The sequence below is a fragment of the Nesoenas mayeri genome (genome assembly GCF_963082525.1).
Source record: "Nesoenas mayeri genome assembly, chromosome: Z".
Taxonomy (NCBI): domain Eukaryota; kingdom Metazoa; phylum Chordata; class Aves; order Columbiformes; family Columbidae; genus Nesoenas; species Nesoenas mayeri.
In genome coordinates, this window is record NC_137542.1 from 1830557 (window position 1) to 1849756 (window position 19200).

At 39.7% G+C, this 19200-nt stretch overlaps 1 protein-coding gene across 1 annotated transcript in view; it reads left to right on the plus strand.

The window, feature by feature from the left end:
- The window catches only part of ARB2A (ARB2 cotranscriptional regulator A), a 262424-nt gene that overhangs the window by 25821 nt on the left and 217403 nt on the right, over positions 1-19200 (plus strand). Inside the window, exons 3-4 of the mRNA XM_080362398.1 lie at positions 1691-1792; positions 4354-4454. Coding sequence (XP_080218524.1) covers positions 1691-1792; positions 4354-4454 — 203 coding nt within the window. The remainder of the gene's footprint in view (positions 1-1690; positions 1793-4353; positions 4455-19200) is intronic.

Below are 19200 nucleotides of genomic sequence, written 5' to 3' on the forward strand. Positions count from 1 at the left end.
GCAGTTAAACAGATTTGGTGCAGAAGTGAGCTATGGTTGAGAAAGCCACATTTAGAAATCTTCCAGTCAATGTTTGACGTTGTATCGCTATTTAGATACCAAAGAGATGCTCAGATACCATAGCGTGGATTGAAGAGATGTTGAGTTTCAGTGGGTGCACAAGACGGCCTTTGGTTCTCCAGTTTTACCCGGTTAAACCACTTAGAGAAGAAGGAGCTGGTGGAGATGATCATATAGACAAACAAGTGCACGTCATGTGAACCTGAAGAGGCCAAGGAACTCTCAAGAATGTTGAAGCTAATTTTCAGAACATTTTAAACACTATAGACCAGACTGTATAAATTTATACAGTCCTGAATTTCCGTTCGGCCCTTTGAAGGCAACAACGAGGCTGATGTGGCCCCCAGTGAAAATGAGTTTGATACCCCTGCTCTCTGCTTTTCGAAGGATTAAAGTACCAATACTGGGCTTAGATAATGTGGTTAACCTATAGGCATGTCACTGGTGACAAAACTAACCAAAACCAGTGATAACAAAACCGATTCAAATAATGATTTTAAGTAAATAAAGAGTGGAAGTGTAGTTAATGTCAAATAAAGCAAGTTCAAAGAAATTGAGTCTTTTCAAACTGTTTTCTTTCCTTTGAGCTACAACTTTGGACTGTAAAAGTAATAAACCAATATACTTAGAATAATGACTGCATTTTCCTTGGTGGCACATGGTATCTCGATTTATTAAACAATAATAGTGAAAAGCCAGCATATCACTCCCGAACCGAATGTTTGCGTGGTCTTCAAATTCATCTAGGAGGAAGCAGGGAAATATTTTCAGTGGAATCCTGCTGACTAATTTCTTGATGATTTTTTTATGAATAATCAGAAAGTATGTTAAAAGGACAGTGTCAGGTGGTGTGGGTGTTGAGCAATGAGGAGAGTTCATTGTACTCTATAATCTGTGTGTGGTAATTGTTTAGTAGTTAGATGTAAGCAAAAGATGTCCCTATGTGCTCACCTCTGGTTACATGTAGATCCTTAAATCTAGGGCAAAGAATGCAGACTGTGCTTATTTTAGTGTATGTACATTACTGAATGCAGGCTGTACTAGGATATACCATCCCAGCCTGAAGTGATATGTATGTCATGGCTTGCTATAAAATGGACAGCAGTTTTCTCCACCTTGAGAGTTATTAAAGGATAGTGGTTGAGGGAAGGATTCAGATATCTCCGTCTGTTTTGGTATCAAAGGGGAGGTTAAGGAGCGTTGTGATCACAGCTGGTAAAAGTCTGTGAGATGACATGATCTCAGCTCTTCCAGAAGACAAACAAGAACGTATCAATGACTTGATATCAAAACTAGGTAAGCTCATGTTAAAATCATGTTAAAACGTTGAGGGTAATGAATCATTGAAACAAATCACTGTGTCTTTGGTGGCTTCTCAGTCCCTGGACATTTTTTGATCAACATTAGAGATAGATAGGTAAATAAATAAGTAAGTGGATATACTGACAATGACACCCAGCCTTTGAATCTGCAATGAGATTTCCCATAATGAAATCCTATGTTTAGTAATATGTAGGATGTCCTTCTGCCCTTAAGATCTGCAGATCTGAACAAACACATTTTGTCAGTGATAATAGTGAAATGAAAAAGACATAGCATGCATTATGTAATTTTTCTTTTCCTTTTTTAGATTTATTGTCTAGAATAGACTTGGATGAACTAATGAAAAAAGATGAGCCACCACTTGAATTTCCCGATACTCTGGAAGGATTTGAGTACGTTTTTAATGAAAGTAAGTCATATATGCTTTGTAAAGGCTATGCTTAGAATAATGTTGAGAGGTTATCAGGACCATAATTATACCTTGTAAGACCCTATTAGAATTTCACACTTTTCTGTTGAGGATAAAATTTTAAGCCTTTGTGTTAACAGACTTGTAAATCTAGCTAAGTAATGTTTTTTATTTCATAAAAGTGTCCCAAAATTCCCTCATTTTATACAATGCTATAGCTTCGTACTGTGCATACTTTATGACTCCTTGTTTTCTACCACAGAAGTGTTGATACAAAAATTCTGAAAGTAATTTCTGTAGCATTAGCATTAAAAAGCAAAATTAAGTAGTGGCCAATCAATTAAGAAATGTTTTACTTACTGATTCATTTCTATGGATAGAAAATAAGTAGTTATTTAGATAATAATTTATCTCAGCTATTTCATTAATACCGACAGGGAAACACCTATTTATTTTGATGGAAAGATGAGCAGTATCATAGACTGTGTCTTATTCTTCTGCTGTAGGTCACGGTTTTGCATTACAGCTAAGTGTATGATGACTACAAGTACTTACAGCTAGCTGAATTTGTGTGTTAAATGAGTTAATAGTATTTATAATTTCCAGTGCATACATTTTAAAATCCAGCCGAGAAATAAGCTTCGGAGGTAAAGTAAAACCAGGCTCTTTCAGGACTGTTTGAAACCTGTAGGACAAATGGGGACGTTTACAATTCTACTTCTTTGCAGTGCCTGTTCTGCGAGCAAGGGAACTTTAGTTTCTAAATCTGCCTGTCTTACATCTTCCACTTTTAAAGAAAAAAAAAAAAGAGCTTTCCTTTAAATGATAGTCATTTATGCAACACTTAGCTTTTTAATACCCTGATGGCTTTCACAGGAAGGTACTTAGAGACTAGAGGTGTCATGAAAGTGATGCTCGCTCTTTGATGGGAGGGGTTCAGCTCTGTCACTTTTCAGCTCCTTATTTTTAGATCTGCACAGTGTCTACTGCGTTCCTTACTGACTTCAGAGTTAATGGTTCACATGTGGTTCATAAAAAGAGCTGAAATTTGAATTTTGGGGAATGATGTTTTACAGTGATGTTATCAAATATTCCATCATTAACCTCACAGCCTGAGTGATTTCCATAGAATGCAGAAAAACCTATTACAAATTCTACTGGTCAGCAAAGCAAAAAGATCTCCATTTTGCTTTTGTACATTTAATTGAAATCTTCGGTCGTGTACTCTTAGTCATAATTGTGCTTCTTCTTATGATGGAATGGCAAGGAAGATTTTTAGCAGATTTAGAGAACCTGAAGAAGACAAAGGTTCCAGAAAGCCAAATTGAAAATGTACCAGATACTTGCTTCACTTATGGAAAGAGCAACTTCGTGTGCTATTGAATGTGAGACTTGAAGAGTAACTAGCAACTGAGGTTGGAGTTATGATGAAAATAGGAGAAGAAGGATATTTGGAGCTGAGACAGGGATATGAAGCTGGGGGGAAGTATTTCCTTGGTGTCTTGTACATGAGATGAGACAGGTCTGGAAAAAAAATGTCGGATAAGCATAACTATTAGAGATATCAGATCTTAAATATTTTATTTAAAACATTAAGAATCAAAATGTAAAGGTCCTGAGAATGTGTGAACTACATCAGCAATTTCATACTATTCAAGGAGAAATCTTTTTTGGAAAAACCTTATTTTTATCATGCGGACATCTCAGCTTTCAAAGCAGATACTTATGCCTATTCCTGTTTTTAATGTTTCTCTGATTTACTGCAATTTTGTGATGCTTTGAGACCATAACTGGTGTTTTACCCAATAAGCTGGAACATTGCTGGTGAGATATCTGTATTCCACAGTTTGCATTTTACTAAGTTGCCATTTTAGAGTTATTTTAGCTACTAAAATTTTGCTGTAAACAAGGCCAACTGCAGAAAGTCACGTTGGAATCTAAGAATATCATGTGGTTTTGCTCTGGTCAAGTGTACTTTGTTCCACTCCTGTAATCTCAGCCTACCCTGAACCTGGGAGCTCTTACTTGATTGCATAGTGCCTAGAAGTTGAGATATTTACCTTAATTACTGACGTGTTTTATTTTCAGATTAACTTGGAATGCTGTTGATCTTGAAAATGTATGTTTCCTTTCCTTCCAGGATCCAGCCCAATTTGTATTCATATTTCTCCTTAAGTGCAGTTGATTTTGAAGTAGGGGATTTGTAGCTACAACTTGATCACCTAATTGACACAGCAGGTCAAATATTAACTGTTAATGTTTACATTTTGGTGTTAATCCATAGCAAATCTGTGAAGCAGTTTGGCATTTAAGACCTGCATGTAATTTCATTGTCATGGCTTGTGGTTAGCTTTATCTAGCAATATGTACCATTCAAGGGGAATGCATTTTGTTGTGTTGCTACAGTTGTTTCCCTTCAAAAATACTAAAACCAAAAAAGAAGGAATGCGTAATAGCCAAATTTTTAGATGTGGACTTCCTTTAAAATTTTAAACAGTTAAATGTGTCTTACTTTTAATAAAGAAGTATGTTAAAATGTAATGATTTTGTTTCTTTTACAGAAGGGCAGTTGAGACACATAAAAACTGGGGAGCCGTTTGTATTTAATTATCGTGAAGATTTGCACAGATGGAACCAAAAGCGCTATGAAGCTCTTGGAGAGGTATATTAATTGTGTTAGTGTATGCATACATATATGTATTGGTGCACTGTTTGTTTTTGTGATTTTGTGTACAAATGATACTTTTTAATCTTATATATATATTAAGAAGGATGTAGTGAAGCTGCAGTCGTTAACTAAAGGTATTTGGGATTTGTTGCATGTTAATGCTCTAACTAATTATTTGTTGTGTAGCCTTAGATGTGATGTATACTACAATTTAACTTTAATATGTATTCAAAATAGAATGTCATGTAAATTACACAAACAGAATATTATACTGAGCAGTATGTTCTTTAACTTTCTAGTCCTCAAGGTGAAGCTCTGGGTACAATACTTGCTAGCTAAAGATAAATGTAGTGGCTGTTTTTTTCATGTTACCAGGAGATACTATGAGCCACTAAGTTGGTTATGTAGAGATACAATGATTACTTGATTAAGTATTTTGTTGATGAATTACACATTTGGATGCTACTGGTATTACCTAGGCTTTTTGTAGGGATGTTATAGATGTAGTAGGTGTAGAAGCAACTGACCATGGTTCCTTTTCTGTGTGAAAATGATAAATTTCAGCGCCGTGCTTTTCATAATACTTTAGGAGTTGGAGCACTGAGTTGAGAAGAAGGGCACCTGATCTCAGTGAATGCAGAACCATGTGCTGAGGTCTTCCTTGCGCTGTCACAACCTCTCCTGAGGCCAAGAGAGGGGCTGCACAGTTCTGTGCACACAATGGAGTCTTTTTCTTACACACTATATGATGTTGCCTGGTGGTTTCTTTAGGAATCACCGTGGCACGTCATGGAGAACTGCCTTAGCCTCATGGCTTGTCTGCTTTCATTACCATTATTGTTTTAGCAAGGATTAAATGCATTTATTCCCCACTTCCTCATTCTGTTACATTAATTCAGCCTACTTGGAGATGTGTTGGATTTTGCGTGTTTAGACATTTTGTCTTTTAAACTGTCTTGTTGTCACGGTTTACCCCCATGGGCAGCTCAGCCCCAGAGCTGCTTACTCACTCTGCTGCTGTAGGATGGAGGAGAGACTCACAATTTGTGGGCTGAGATACAGTTTATTAGGTAAAGCAAAATAAGGAATTAATTCACTGCTTTTAATGAGCAGGCGAGGGTTTAGAAATCTCCAGGAGAGCAGGTCTTCTTCATGCTCCCCATCCCCTTAAATAGGGGAGAGAATCGAAAGGGAAGGGAGAAACTTCCATTGAGATAAACACAGTTCAATAAAATAACAAAATACCAACATGCTACTAGTAAATATATATATATATATATATATATATATATATATATAATAGGATATAAAATAAAAGATACGCAGTGCAATTCCTCACAAACTTTGCGCTGAGCAGCCAGCCCCAGGAGGCAACCCAACCAAAGCAAGTCCTGAACAGACCCCCACCAAACAAGTCTCTGAGAGTGAAGAGAATGCGAGAGAGCGACCAGAAGATCCCGGCTCTCCTTAAATCTGAAGCATGACAATAATGGGCTGGAACACTCTGATTGCTCCGCCTGGGTGCCAGTCCAGCTCTGTCTGTCCATCCCCTTCCTTGCTGCCTCACACCTGTTTGCAGAGCTCAGAGTGTCTTTGGCTCTCAGACCAGAGCAATTCAAAACATTAACTCCGTGCTGGGTGTTATCTGTTGTTCTCAAACTAAATCCAAACAATGACCATACTAGCTATAAAAAAATAAAGGTTTCCAACTGCATGAAGGGAAGTTAACTCATTTTCGGTCAGACTAGCACAGCACTAAAAAGAAAACTGAAATGTCTGAAATGACAGCTAGTCCTGCACAGTTGCAAACTATTACAAACTATTACAAAGCATCTTGATCTCCAGAGAAGAGCAACACGGCTGGTGAAGGGACTTGAACATAAGACCTACGGGGAGAGGCTGAGGGAGCTGGGCTTGTTGAGTCTGGAGAAGAGGAGGCTTAGAGCTGAGCTCAGCACTCTCTAGAACTACCTGAAGGGCAGTTCTAGCCAGGTGGGGATTGGGCTCTTCTCCCAGGCATCAGCAATAGGACAAGGGGCCATGGGCTTCGACTCTGCCAGGGTAAATTTAGGCTAGATATTAGAAAGCAATTCTTTGCAGAGAGAGTGGTCAGGTATTGGAATGGCTGCCCAGGGAGGTGCTGGACTCGCCGTCCCTGGAGGTTTTTAAAGTGAGGTTGGCCATGGCACTTAGTGCCATGATCTAGTCAATGGACTGGAGTTGGACCAAGGGTTGGACTGGATGATCTCTGAGGGCTTTTCCAACCCAGTCGATTCTGTGATTCTGTGATTCTGTGATTGACTTTCTTGGATGGATAAATAAGAATACACTTAAATTTATCACCAAATGGTTTCATGTAGTTTCTCATGCTGCTGAGAGTGCATTTGTTAAAGCTGAAGAAATACCTGATTACATGGCTTTTTCTGTGTTATAGCAGCATAGGCTCTGGGAGTGTCTGTAGACACCGAGCATGGAGGCTCAAGAAAGGAGCTTGTGGCAGAAGTCTCTGCCCATCTGAACTAACAGGAATAGCTTGTCACTTGTCCTTGACGTCCACTGAGTGGTGGCTGGTGCTCTGTGCCTTGCTGAGCCCCATTTTGCTCTGGAACAGCTGGATGTGCTGCAGCTGCCCAGCTGTTGAGCAGTGCTGTGTCCTGCCGGAGCTCTTCTGGGCATCGAGGAGCTTTGCTTTTACCTCCTCCCTCCTGCAAGAACTGTGGCAGGGCAGGAGATGATGGGGGCTAATGCTGCTGCTCGTCACGTCCTTTCAGCACAACTCTATGTATTTTTCCAAAACAAGGAATGCGCTGTTGCCTGATCTGTTGCGTTGTCTAAGTTATTCAATAGACGTTTATTCCAAAAGGAAAGAGATTGGTACCTATTCCATGGTCTGTGTGCGCAGACCTTTGCTTGTGTCTATATTGTTCAAATACTCACGTTTTCCAAGTAAATGAGTTGGACAAGACACAACTATGAAGATTAGTGTGTCTCCATGGAGCCGCCTGTGCCACCACACCTTCTTGTATGAGTGGCAACGTCATCAAATCCCTCATTTCGTGCATCTGAATAGTGAATGCCGCAGCTCAAACGCATAGTAGTGTGAACAACCTTTGTGATTTTTGGTTAAGCAGCAGTTGGGATTCGATCGTAGGGTCGGTGCCTTGCTTCTGGGATGTCTTGTGCCTTTCGCCTGAGTTACAGTTGTCTCCTGTGTTCAGGTTTGACTCATGTTTGAAAATGCACTTTGTATTGGCAGGTAAATTCAAGGAGGGTTTGAGGTCAGGAACTTGACAGGGTTAATCATTTTAAGTTGTTTATATGTTTTGTATTTTTAGAGAAAGAAGAAACTTATGTTGTTTCAGTCTGTTATGTACTAGGTGCTTGACACTACACAGTTCTTCCAAGAAGCCACAAATTTACAAGTGCTCCCTTGCCGTTTTTTGGCACAATGAGTGTTTCTGTAGTTATTTGAGAACACGGGGTGCTGACCAGCAAGACCTCTGGTTCACATCGATAAAACCTCCTCTTGTGCCATAGGTTGGCACATGTACACGCTGATACAGGTGTTGAGTAGTGCAGAAGCGACATACTATCTTCTGATTAGCTGTTTTGGAGTCTAGGCCAAGACGTGCTCAGCAAACTGCGGTAGCTGACGAAGCAGCAGCCCACACAAGTCATAAGGTGATGTAGTAATACCTGGTCTTAGGCCTTTGCTTTGAAAAGTCACCCTATGGCTTTAGGGGTTCTCTAATATGTGTTTGCGGCTGAACACTCAGGTAGCTGGGCTTACAGTGAGATGATAAATAGGCTAGACTTGTATCATCAGGCACAAGCGTTTTAAGTATTCAGTGTTTCCGTTGTTAACTCAGTCATTCTATAGTGATTTTCTGATTTTTAAAGGATTTACCCATCTTGTCCAAGACTATTTTTATTTTTTTTTTACTGTACATATATATTGTGGGCTGCTTTTATTATGTTTTACTGATTTTAAGAAGTGGCTGTGCTTCCTGGCCTTATGTTACAGCGTCATTCTCTCTTTCTTGGTAATCCATGATTTTTTTTTTCTGTCAAAAGTAATGAATTCACTATCTGTGATGTTCTGCCATTACTCTGGCTGTATGGAAATTGATTCCTCACAAATTACAATGGTTCGTCAACATCTCCACTTCTTACATCTCTTTATTCTTCATTCATTGATCTGTTATTTCAGGCGCACAATTTGTTCTGCAGCCTCTTGATATGTGCTCCTAATAGACAATTTAGTGAACTGTTCATAATTCTGTGATTCTGGTTCAGTCATTGCTATTGCGGCATTGAATTTTGTGGAGAGCCTCTCCATTTGCTTTTTAAAAATTAAAATGGCAACAGAAGTGCACAGAACGTGGTGTTGCAGCTGCTTCTAACTGCCGAGTAATCCATGTGGCAAGTTTGAAGTACGATTGAGAACAATTTTGTGACAACAGTTCAGTTGTTGCAGACATGCCATTCAGTTCAAGGTTGAATTATTTATGTTTCTTTTTCTGGCCAGGAGTTACGGAGACTTGGATTCTAGGTTAAACTCAACATTAGGCTCACACGATGTGTGTCTCTTTGTATTTTAAGTAGATGTCTGTGCTTATCGTTTATATTGCACTCCCAATTGATATTATGGGTAATGAAATTGCCACCAGCCGGTTCAGCACCTCCTTGATTGTGACACTGAAATTAGCTGGAATTGCAAATAAATTGCTAGTAAATTCTGCTGCTGGGATTTTACCTTTTGCCTGTAACATAGGTTGTGTTGATAATGAAATCTCATATGACAAAGATTACATTGACGTTTTCTCCTTCCATGTTCTTGCAGTCACCAGAGTGTCTCTGGCATCAGTTTTTGTCAGTCCCTCTGTGCCTCTCTTACAGCTTTAGCACGAAGTGGTTATAATTTGGTGATTGCTTGAAGGACATTTAATATTTGCAGATGTTTTTGTTAGCGCCATCACTAATGAAGAGAGTTTTACCTGTGCTGTACTGTTTACTTTGCTACCCATGTCTTTAAATAAGCCAAATTGGACTGGTAAATATTTTTCATGGTTAACACACCGTAGTACAAGAAAATACCTTATGTTTATGTAGAACAGGTACAGAAAGCAAAGAAATAGAACACATAAGTCAGAAATTCCTTACGTTTCCCATATGATAAGATACAGCTAATTTTACACCATCAGAGAAGGCTTGTCCCACTAAATGAACTGGTTTAAAGTGCGTGAACAATGTTATGTCCAGCTCATCATAAAGTGGTAACCATCAAGGTTAATATTTGTGTAGGGGGATGGAAAATAAGTATGTAGGATTATGACAAAGACAACCCAGAGTTAAGATCGCTAAGTAGTAAAATGGGATGTTTTTTTTTTCCAGATCTCCTTCAAGTTAAAGAACAGCTTGGTCTCAACATAATTTAAAAACTAAGCGTTCACCTGCTACTAATTTCCTCCCTGGTTGCAAAGAGCATTATTTGTTTGGATGACTGAGAGAAAGAAGCTATTTACATAGCACAAATGAAAGCGTAGAGCAGCAGAAGAGGACATGTAAGTTAATGAAGAAGGAAGCATTAAGTAGTCTGCATTTGAAAGGGTAGCTTCTTACATGAATAAACCAAAATCTGATGATAGGCTGCACGTGCACCTGATAGTACTTAAGGTCCAATCTTGCAACCGAAGCTCATGTGAATAAACTCAATAGGTCTGATCTTGTGAATAAGGGCTGCGGGATCAAGTTCCAAATAAAATTTGCAGATGATTAGTAGAAATCCTCACACTCTAGTTTCAGTTTCTTTGCACAGACAGTTTATCAGTAAACATTCCAGGTTTTTCCTGGCTAGTGAGACTTTAATGTAATAAATCATATGCTTCGCACCATGGATTAATCAAAATTATGTTTGTGTACCTTGACTTATGTATTTGCTGTTAGTTACTTAGTGGTTGGAAAAATTTGTCTTATTGAGAGGACAAAATAAATTGATAGAGATATAATATATAGGTGGGTTCATGGACATTTGCTTTCATGGGATTCTTTGGAGATGTTCTTCTGTTCAAAGGGATTAGATGCCAAATGCTTAATAGGTGTCCATTGAGCATATGCCAACAGAATTTTTTCAGTGTCTTGTATTACAGTCAAGTAAGGCTCAACTTTCGTGGTCATGCAAAAATCCTCTCTGAAAACCTGCCAGACTCTTCTTAACTTTATGTCTTGTTTCACAGGTAGGGTGAATGCATCCAACTGAAATATCATTGTTTCTGGAAGTGGTTAAATCCCATTTTGGGTGATCTCCTCTGGAAGCCGTATGACAGTGCTAGTTCTGTGCATGTCGTGCCTCATCTACTAATTAATGTTGCAGAAGGTTTTTGCTTTTGCAAAGTTTTACCATGGAAGAAAGGTAACAAAAATAGTTAGTACTGTTTGGGCAAAAATAGCTGAGCAGAAGAGAGAGGCTGGAAAAGTTTTTCAGAGTAAGTTAAAGTGTGATCTTGTTTCTTATTAAACAGGGAAGAATCCACATGGAATAGAGACTTTTTGAACGTACCCGTTGAAGGAAGAGCCTAAATGACACCAGTCACATTTTGGACACTGAGGTCCATTATAAATGCAGTTCTTCGGGAATACGTCCATTATTGGTTACGTGTGTTTTTCATACTAACTTTGTATTTTCCATTTGCGATGGGGAAGTGTGAAACAGAAACATGATGTAGGAGGCTTCAAGCAAACTAGATAAAGCACCTGAAAATGGGGCAGAGTGTTGAATTTCTTTCTGATAGTAGTTCCTAAGCCAAAAGTCATACATTTCCGTAAGGTTCCCGTCCTTTTACTTCACTCATTTTTGAACCAGTGCTTTTGATAACAAAAAGAAAAATGCTATCAGGGGCAGCGCAAAAGAACCTAAATCATGTACGTGTGCTGTCTTTAGAATTTCAGAAATATATCAGCTTTTAACAATCTGTTTATCTTCAGTGTTGCTTTTTGGTGGGTGAGTTGGACAGACAGACAGCTTATCAGGGATCGAAGGCCACTTAATAATACCTAAGGAAATTTAAATTTAAATACGAATCTTTGTGGCATGCGGTATATTCATTTGCATATGCTAAATCCGCTTTCAAAATCTGCCGTTTGTGAAGACTTTTTACTGGAATGATTATGTCAGATGTGCTTCAGTGAACTCTTGTAGTTTGTAGGCAGCAGTTGGCAGTAGGTTGGTTCATCACAGTAACATGACAGTACTCGAAAGGTTCGGAGATAGTTTCATAATTATTGTTAGCATGATTCTTGAAAGAAATGATGAGCATCTCATAAACCCAGATGGGAATTTGTTATATTGTTGATAAATGTGTTGATAAATGTGTTTTACATTTTTAAATTGATAAACAGTGAAAAGCAGAGAAGATACAATAAGGCAGATGGTTGTTTATAAAGCACTTGCAAGTTGCTGCAATTCAAAGAATGGTACTAATTGTTAGAAAGAAGACAAAAATTGAAGTAGGGGGAGTGTTTCAATGAGTTAATCATGAGCTTTTTAAAAATAAAACCTTCAGCAGCTTTAGTTCAATTAGAACCATTCTTGCCATCCTGGGTTTATATGCAAAAGTTTAGACTCTCAGTTCTTAATAAACTTTTGTACCAACCATTTTGATGTAGCCGAAATGAAAAATACAGCTAATCCACATTTTATCTAAATGTGCCCGTTCCCATATTTCTCCTTTTTCTTATCAGAAAAAAAAAAAAATAACCAAGATGTATTGCACAGCAAAATAAAATTGAATTATCATTGGTCTTACTCCCCCTGTAAAAACAATGAATAGAGTAGTGAACTCCAAAATCAACAGGGAGTTTGCAGCAAGGAAGATGGGTTATAGTTGGCTTATTTTTTGTCAAAGTAGTGACAAAACCTGTTGTTTTGCCAACTTGAAGGTGAGTAGAAAGAATTATATTGAAATAACCCTTGGGCAGAATATCAATAGTATGTGTGATGCAACCGGTTGTTTCACCTTTGTCCTGTGAATGTTCAGGTCTTGTTTCCATCAGTGATATTAAAAGTTTCTACGAAAGGCAAAGCATTTTCCTACTGTTTCCGCAGGACTTTTCAGAAAACCAGAGATATGTAGATTACTGTGTTCATTAAGCCTCTTTTCTGAAGTATCTTTGTTTCACTTTAGTTGCAGAACTCCAGAAGAGTTACTTCTCTTTCACAGGATTTTCAGCTTCACTGGGAAAAAGAATTTAACACTTTCTGTGTCTTCAACAGGGGACCTGCATCTTTCCGTTTTCCGGGAATATTTTTATTAAAATTCAGCAGAATAGCGGTACTTTTTAATAAAGCTGTATCAGCTGCGTCGGTCCTTAATAGGAATAACTTGAAAGGAAAAAAATTCAATTATAAATCAATAGAGCGTTGTATTTCTCTATGTGCAAACAACCTAAAATTACTTTGAGATGCTCCAGCTGCTTGATTCATCAACTCAATCACAACTGAATTTTGGTGTGTGTTATCTTCTGTTGATGGCTGCAGCAGAAATACCCAGTTAGCGCTGCGAGATGTATTACAACTATCAGTTCAATTGGTTGGTTACTTAGGGTTTTGAGAGGCTTAATATGCAGTTATTTCTCTTAACTCACGCACTGTCCTGTCTGTAGCAACTGTCGTCGTCCACAAATAGTGTAGATTTCTTCTCAAATTAAGGGTTTCTAGGTTTGCGTCCCATCCTTTTTGGGTGGTTGTAACTCTACTCTTTCCAATGCAGCCGCCAAATCCTTGAGTGTGAGTATGTGATAAGATATGGAAGATCTTTGAGGAGAAAAACAAAGGGTTTTTCTCCTTTCATTGAATTAACCTGGGAAGCTGGGGGTGGGACGATGCATGTGATTTTTAGCCTTTCCAGCAGTATAAATTATATAGATATAGTAACTTTATTTTACTTCACTGTAGATCTGACACCCCATAACACAGGATGGAGAAAGTATGTAAAAATGTTTTTAATTTCTAGATTCAGGAATTCTGTCCTCATTTCCAGTCCATATGGCTCTATTCTAAGTGAATTTTTCAAGATAAAACCTGCCATATATTCATCCCAGTCAGAATGCCTGTGAGAGTTTCACATGAAAGTACATATACATTTGTCAAATGTATTTCAAAGCGGTGTTTTTAAAATTGTATAACCTGAAGTCAGTTTTAGATGCAATTTATTGTAGTTCATTAGACATGTACCTGCGTCATGTGCTGATGAGATTTTCAGTGCAGCAAATCTTAAAGCTGATATTTAAGCAAGAGGGGAAAACACTAAATGTAATAGAAGGTGGTGTTTATCCACTGTAAGCTGCAGTTCTAGGTGAGACACCTTTTTGGATGTTCTATGTACTTTTTGATCCATGAAGCTGGTTAGAAAAATACAAAAAATATGAAGTTAAATGAAGAATGGAGTCTGAGTATTTTGTTTTCAGATGGTGTTGGTACAACAGGCACGAAGGGAGTGTTGCTGTAGTTGGATGCACCATCTTTCATATAAAAGAAAGAAGGAAAATACCTGTAGTTTATGAAGGTTGTGCTAAGGCAGAAAGTTCAAGCAAAATGAAAAAAATTTAGGGCAGGTAACCAGAAGAAATTTTTAAATGAAAGTACTTGAAAAGTGCCGAGTGTTCTTTCTGCCTGGTCATCCTGGGTTTGATACTCAGCTTCTTCTATGTCATTAAATATATAAAGATTGTTACAGATTATCTCAGCTGTTCAAAAAATGTGTTTGTTTTTTTTTTTACCGTTTTTGTTGAAACAAATGTTTAATCCTGCTCTACTTGGTATTGTGGAAATGCATCTCAAATTCTCGAAGCGAACGTTTCTGTTACTGCTGACTTATGGTGGCTTTTAGCGTCTAAACTTTAAACCAAATGTTGTTCTGTGTACTCGTTAAGAACCTGTGCATGAAGCTTCAGGTGGACAATGACGGCGGGGGAATAGCGCTAAAGCAGCTGTCGGCAAAATAGGAACGATGAAGCTCTAGGACAGGAATTGCTTTTGTTAAGACAGAATGAAGTGTCAGAGATGTCAGGACACAATGCCCATGGTTGCACAGGTTCTTTGTGGGTTTTTCTTCAGCTTAAAACTTCATAGATCTTTCATTTAGGGAAGAATTTGGCTTTTCTTGGGTTTTTTTTTTGCAGAAAGGGTATGCTTTTCACAGAAGTCCAACTGTTCACTGGAAAATAGTGTACCCAGCACCGAAGAGATGCAGACTGAGGTCCTTAGTGTCTTTACATCCATTTATATGTGTACACATGTTGCTATTTCTGTGGAAGGAACAAGCCTCAAAGTGAACACACGTAAAAGAAGTGAATGGCCAGAATGTGATTTCAATAAGTGGCCAAGATGTAACAGAACTCATTAATCCTTCTCCAGTTCTACGTGGGATGATGGCAGCAGTCAGTGTCATGAATGCACCTTTCGGAGGTTTCTGCCCCTCAAATGACTGACCAGGATCACACACCATACAAAAAACAATTACAGTAAATATCACATGTGCAAAAGGACAGAAGCAAGTGTCTCTGTCATATGTATAAAATACGTTTTATACATTTTACTTTTTAAATTTCTATTTTACACTTCTTTTATATGTCGAAAAGGTTTGATCGTTGTCATCCATACATGTTTGTGAAGCTCTTGATAGCCTGTGCTATTAATATTCTAATAGTGGCTGAGGACCATGATGTTTTGTTATGGATATCAACATGGATGTAACACTGTCCAGCCAAGGGCTACAAGAATTCACCTTGTGGCTAAACCTATTGATGTGAAAAGGAGCTGTGTCTTTTTGTCCATTTACTTATTGATGTGTCTTAGGAGAGAGACCTTTGTGAGCGATGAAGAAACCCACTTGGTTCATCTTTAGAGGAGATGCACTCTCTCCCCAAGCAGTCAAAAATGATGCATTCTGGAGTTCCGGATAATTAGAACAATGTCTTTTGTGCCTTTGTAGCTGCAGTGGGTGTTCAGCTAGGAAAGCTCCATTAGAAACAAAGGTGACTTGGGAAAACAAACACCTTATTGGAAGATAAGCTCAGCAGTAACTAAAACATCCCAGTGTTACCAACACTGTTCGAGCCACAAATCCATAATATACACCCCCACAAGCTACTACGGAGAAATTTAACTCTATCCCAGCCAAAATCAGCACAAGGTGGTATTGATATCTTGGGTATGCTTACTAGTGGTACTGCTTATTGTCTTACAATCATAGAATAATTTTGGTTGCACTTCTGAGGATTCTGCAGTCAACTTCCCTGCTCAAAGCGTGAACGGATTCCAAGTTTTACCAGGAATCAAAAATTGCAGTCTGCCTCTAAGCAGGAGCACCTAATCAGGAGTGTTTGCTACAGACGCCTCTCTGCATGCTACATCGGAGAAAGGAGACCCAGACGAAACTTTGCGAGCTGGGCAGATGCAACGATTCACCAGAGTTTTGTTAAGTACCGTACGGATACTTGAGCAGGAGCGCTACAAATGTCACACAGTCATTCAGCCCGTGACGCAGACTCGAAGAAGGACGTCACCATATCAAAGCTATACAGTGCTGCTATAAGTATGGATCCCACCACCTGCTCCTGGTCTCCTCTGCTGTTTGAGGTTTCAGTTTCAGAGGCCACATCGCCTTCCACCAACTCTTATACTTTATCAAGTCATGACACGCTTGTAAAAGTATTACCTGGTGGCGTATATGCCGTTGCTCAATTCCATTGTGTTTGGCAGAAAAACACTTTGAGTGTGTGCCTCGAGATCAATTTATGGTAGAAAAGGCAGCAGCTCATTTGATAATGTGAGCTTGTGCCCATAGCAGTCAGCCAGGAACAGAGCTCTCATTTTCTATTCAGTTTACAGTGTCACCTTTTCTCACTTAAGGTATTTTGGGAACATCAGAGAGCACCAAATGCTACTTTGGATGGGACCGCATAAAGATTAATCATTAAATGAGCGATCTGACCAGCTCCTGCAGAGGTCAGCATAATTCAGTGCTCTTGGTTGTGGTGAAGTCTAGTGTGCAAATATATCTTCAGGCTTGTAGGTAGATGAAATTTGAATGATTTCCCCAGCAGATGCATTGAAATCAGCTTGTGGAAATGATCAAGGTGCATGTTGAGTTGCAAGTATATGGCTTCACGTTTGATCAGTTCTACATCAGTAAGCAAAAACTGCGAAGTCGTAAAATACGTCATTAATATTTCCTCATGGGACGAATTTCTCTGTATGCTGATACAGTACCATTGAATAATTCCAAAATAAACCCATAAGATGGTGTTGGTTTGTCTTTCCGTAAGACAATTCTCATTTCAGTTCACAGTCTGCCTAAGATTTTAAAAATACCATTTCTTCCGCTGTCTTTTAGAAAGTTGGAATCTTCGGTGAAATAGTGTATTCTTGTGTTTATAAGTTTTGTGGGCTTACATTTTCACCTCTACAGGAAACAAGTTGAGGATATTGTCAGATATATTAGAAAGCAGAATTGATTTGGCTGTAGTGTTAAATGACCTACTAATAATTTTTGGTGTAAAAATAGCCCGTAACCCTAGAGATAATATGGATAAAACGATCAGAAATTAAGCAAATTGTCAGGTGAATACAAGTGGCAATGCACATTTTTTTGTATCATTTTGGAAACATTTTTTTGAGCAGGCTACATTCAGTAACAGAAACAGTCCTAACTTAGATTGTAGTAACGTAATTTTGGGCTGATTTCCCATATTCAGGAATGCATATGTTCTTGATCCTTCATTACAACTCGTAATTTCGGGAATATTGTGTTGGGGAAATAAGGCACATTAGCCAGCAGCACAAATAGCAGGAGAAGCCACAATATTCATTTCCCCTCAACCCAGCCAAAACCATAGCACTTGGCTGACTATCAAAAGGAGCAGCAGTAATTGTTTCCAGTATCAGCGGAGGCATTTTGCTGTTTAAAAAACGCAAAGCTTCCATTTCATTAAACGGAGAAAAGGCTTGGTCCCTGCTGTCAGTTAAGGGACAAAAATGGGATTTTCATGGCAAGCTGTGGGTTGCTGTCTGCCTGTTTCTTGCTGTTGGCCGTGGGTTGTTGTGGGTCTTACTGGGAGCTCCCAGTGCTTCTTGTCACCAAATCCCAGGTGGGTTGGGGTTGAAGGGACCTCTGTAGATCCCCATCCCAGCCCTGCTCACACAGGTCCCAAGCAGATCACACAGGATCCCAGGGCTGGAATGGCTCACAGAAGGAGACTCCACACCCGCTCTGGGCAGCCTGGGCCAGGCTCTGGCACCTCCAGCAAACAAGTGTCTGCTCGTGTTCACATGGAGCCTCCTGTGTTTCAGTCTGTGCCCGTTTGTCCTCTGCAAGCTCTGCTTCTCCAGGAGCCATCTGCAAGAGCAGCTTCCTGTCGAGGGTTTAGATTGCAGGGTGACAATAAAACCCTGGCAGATGTATTGTTAACCCACTCTCCCCCCCACTTCCCCCTTTTTCCCTTCCCTCTCCCCCCTTCCACTCAGGACAGGTGATCGGGAGGGAAAAGAAGGACAGAGAGAAGAGAGTTGGAAAAATGAACAATGTTTTACTAATGCTACTAATAAGAATAGAGAAAATAATACAAAATATACAAAACCAATCTTGAAAGTCTCAGCAACTGCAGAGCTGGAACCCAAAGTCCTGGACTGGACTCTGCAGCCAACCGGAGCTGGATTCAGTCTGTCTCTAGGCCTCAGTTCGCAGGGATGACTCGCAAGGTCCTCCCCTAATGTTGGCCATAGGGAAAAGGAAAAACAAAAGGCAAAAGGGACAAGATCCTCGTGATCTCCCATTTTATATGAAGTATTCACGTGAATGGGATGTTATACACAGTTGGTCAGTTTCTTGGTCACTGATTTCTCGTCACCCCTCTCGCGAGATGTCCATCCATGCTTATCAATAACTTCACATTCCATTGCTAGGTTTACCAAAACATGTGTCTGGTTCTCCAGGAAAATGCAGTTAATATGAAGGCTTTAGCTGACAAGCAAAATCACTAAAAGAGAAACTTGTTTTTAACAAAACCAGGACACTTCCCAAACCTGGGTCACAGATGCAGCAGGACCTGGAGCCTCAACCAGATCAGAGCCACCTTGTGAACACTGGCCAAGAGGTCATCCCGGGTTTGGAACTTGGTCCTGAGTTTGTGGAACAGGAAAATGGAGGAGAAGCATAGAGAAGAGGACTACGGAGCTGGTGAAGGTTTGGAGATGAAGCCGTATGAGGAGCGGCTGCAGTCCCTGGGTTTGTTCAGCTGGAGCGGAGCAGACTGAGGGCAGAGCTCATGGGCTGCAGGTTCCTCAGCAGGAGCAGGAGGGGCAGGGTGAGCTCTGCTCTGTGACAGTGACAGAGCCCAGGGGACGGCAGGAGATGTGCCAGGGGGGTCAGTGGGACATGAGGAGAAGGTTCTTCACCCAGAGGTGCTGGACACTGAACAGGCTCCCCAGGGAGGTGTCACGGCCCCAACCTGACAGTGTTCAAGAGGAGACTGGACAACGTCCTCAGATACATGGTGTGACCTGTGGGGTTGTCACTGCAGGGACAGGAGCTGAACTCCATGAGTCTGGTGGGTCCGTCCAGCACAGGACATTCTATGATTCCATGATTTCAAGGTTGTAGGCAAACTGTAGGTGATAATGTCACAACTGTGACAACTGTGGTGACCTGCTGGTCTCCTCCTGCCTCTTCTGTCTGGATTA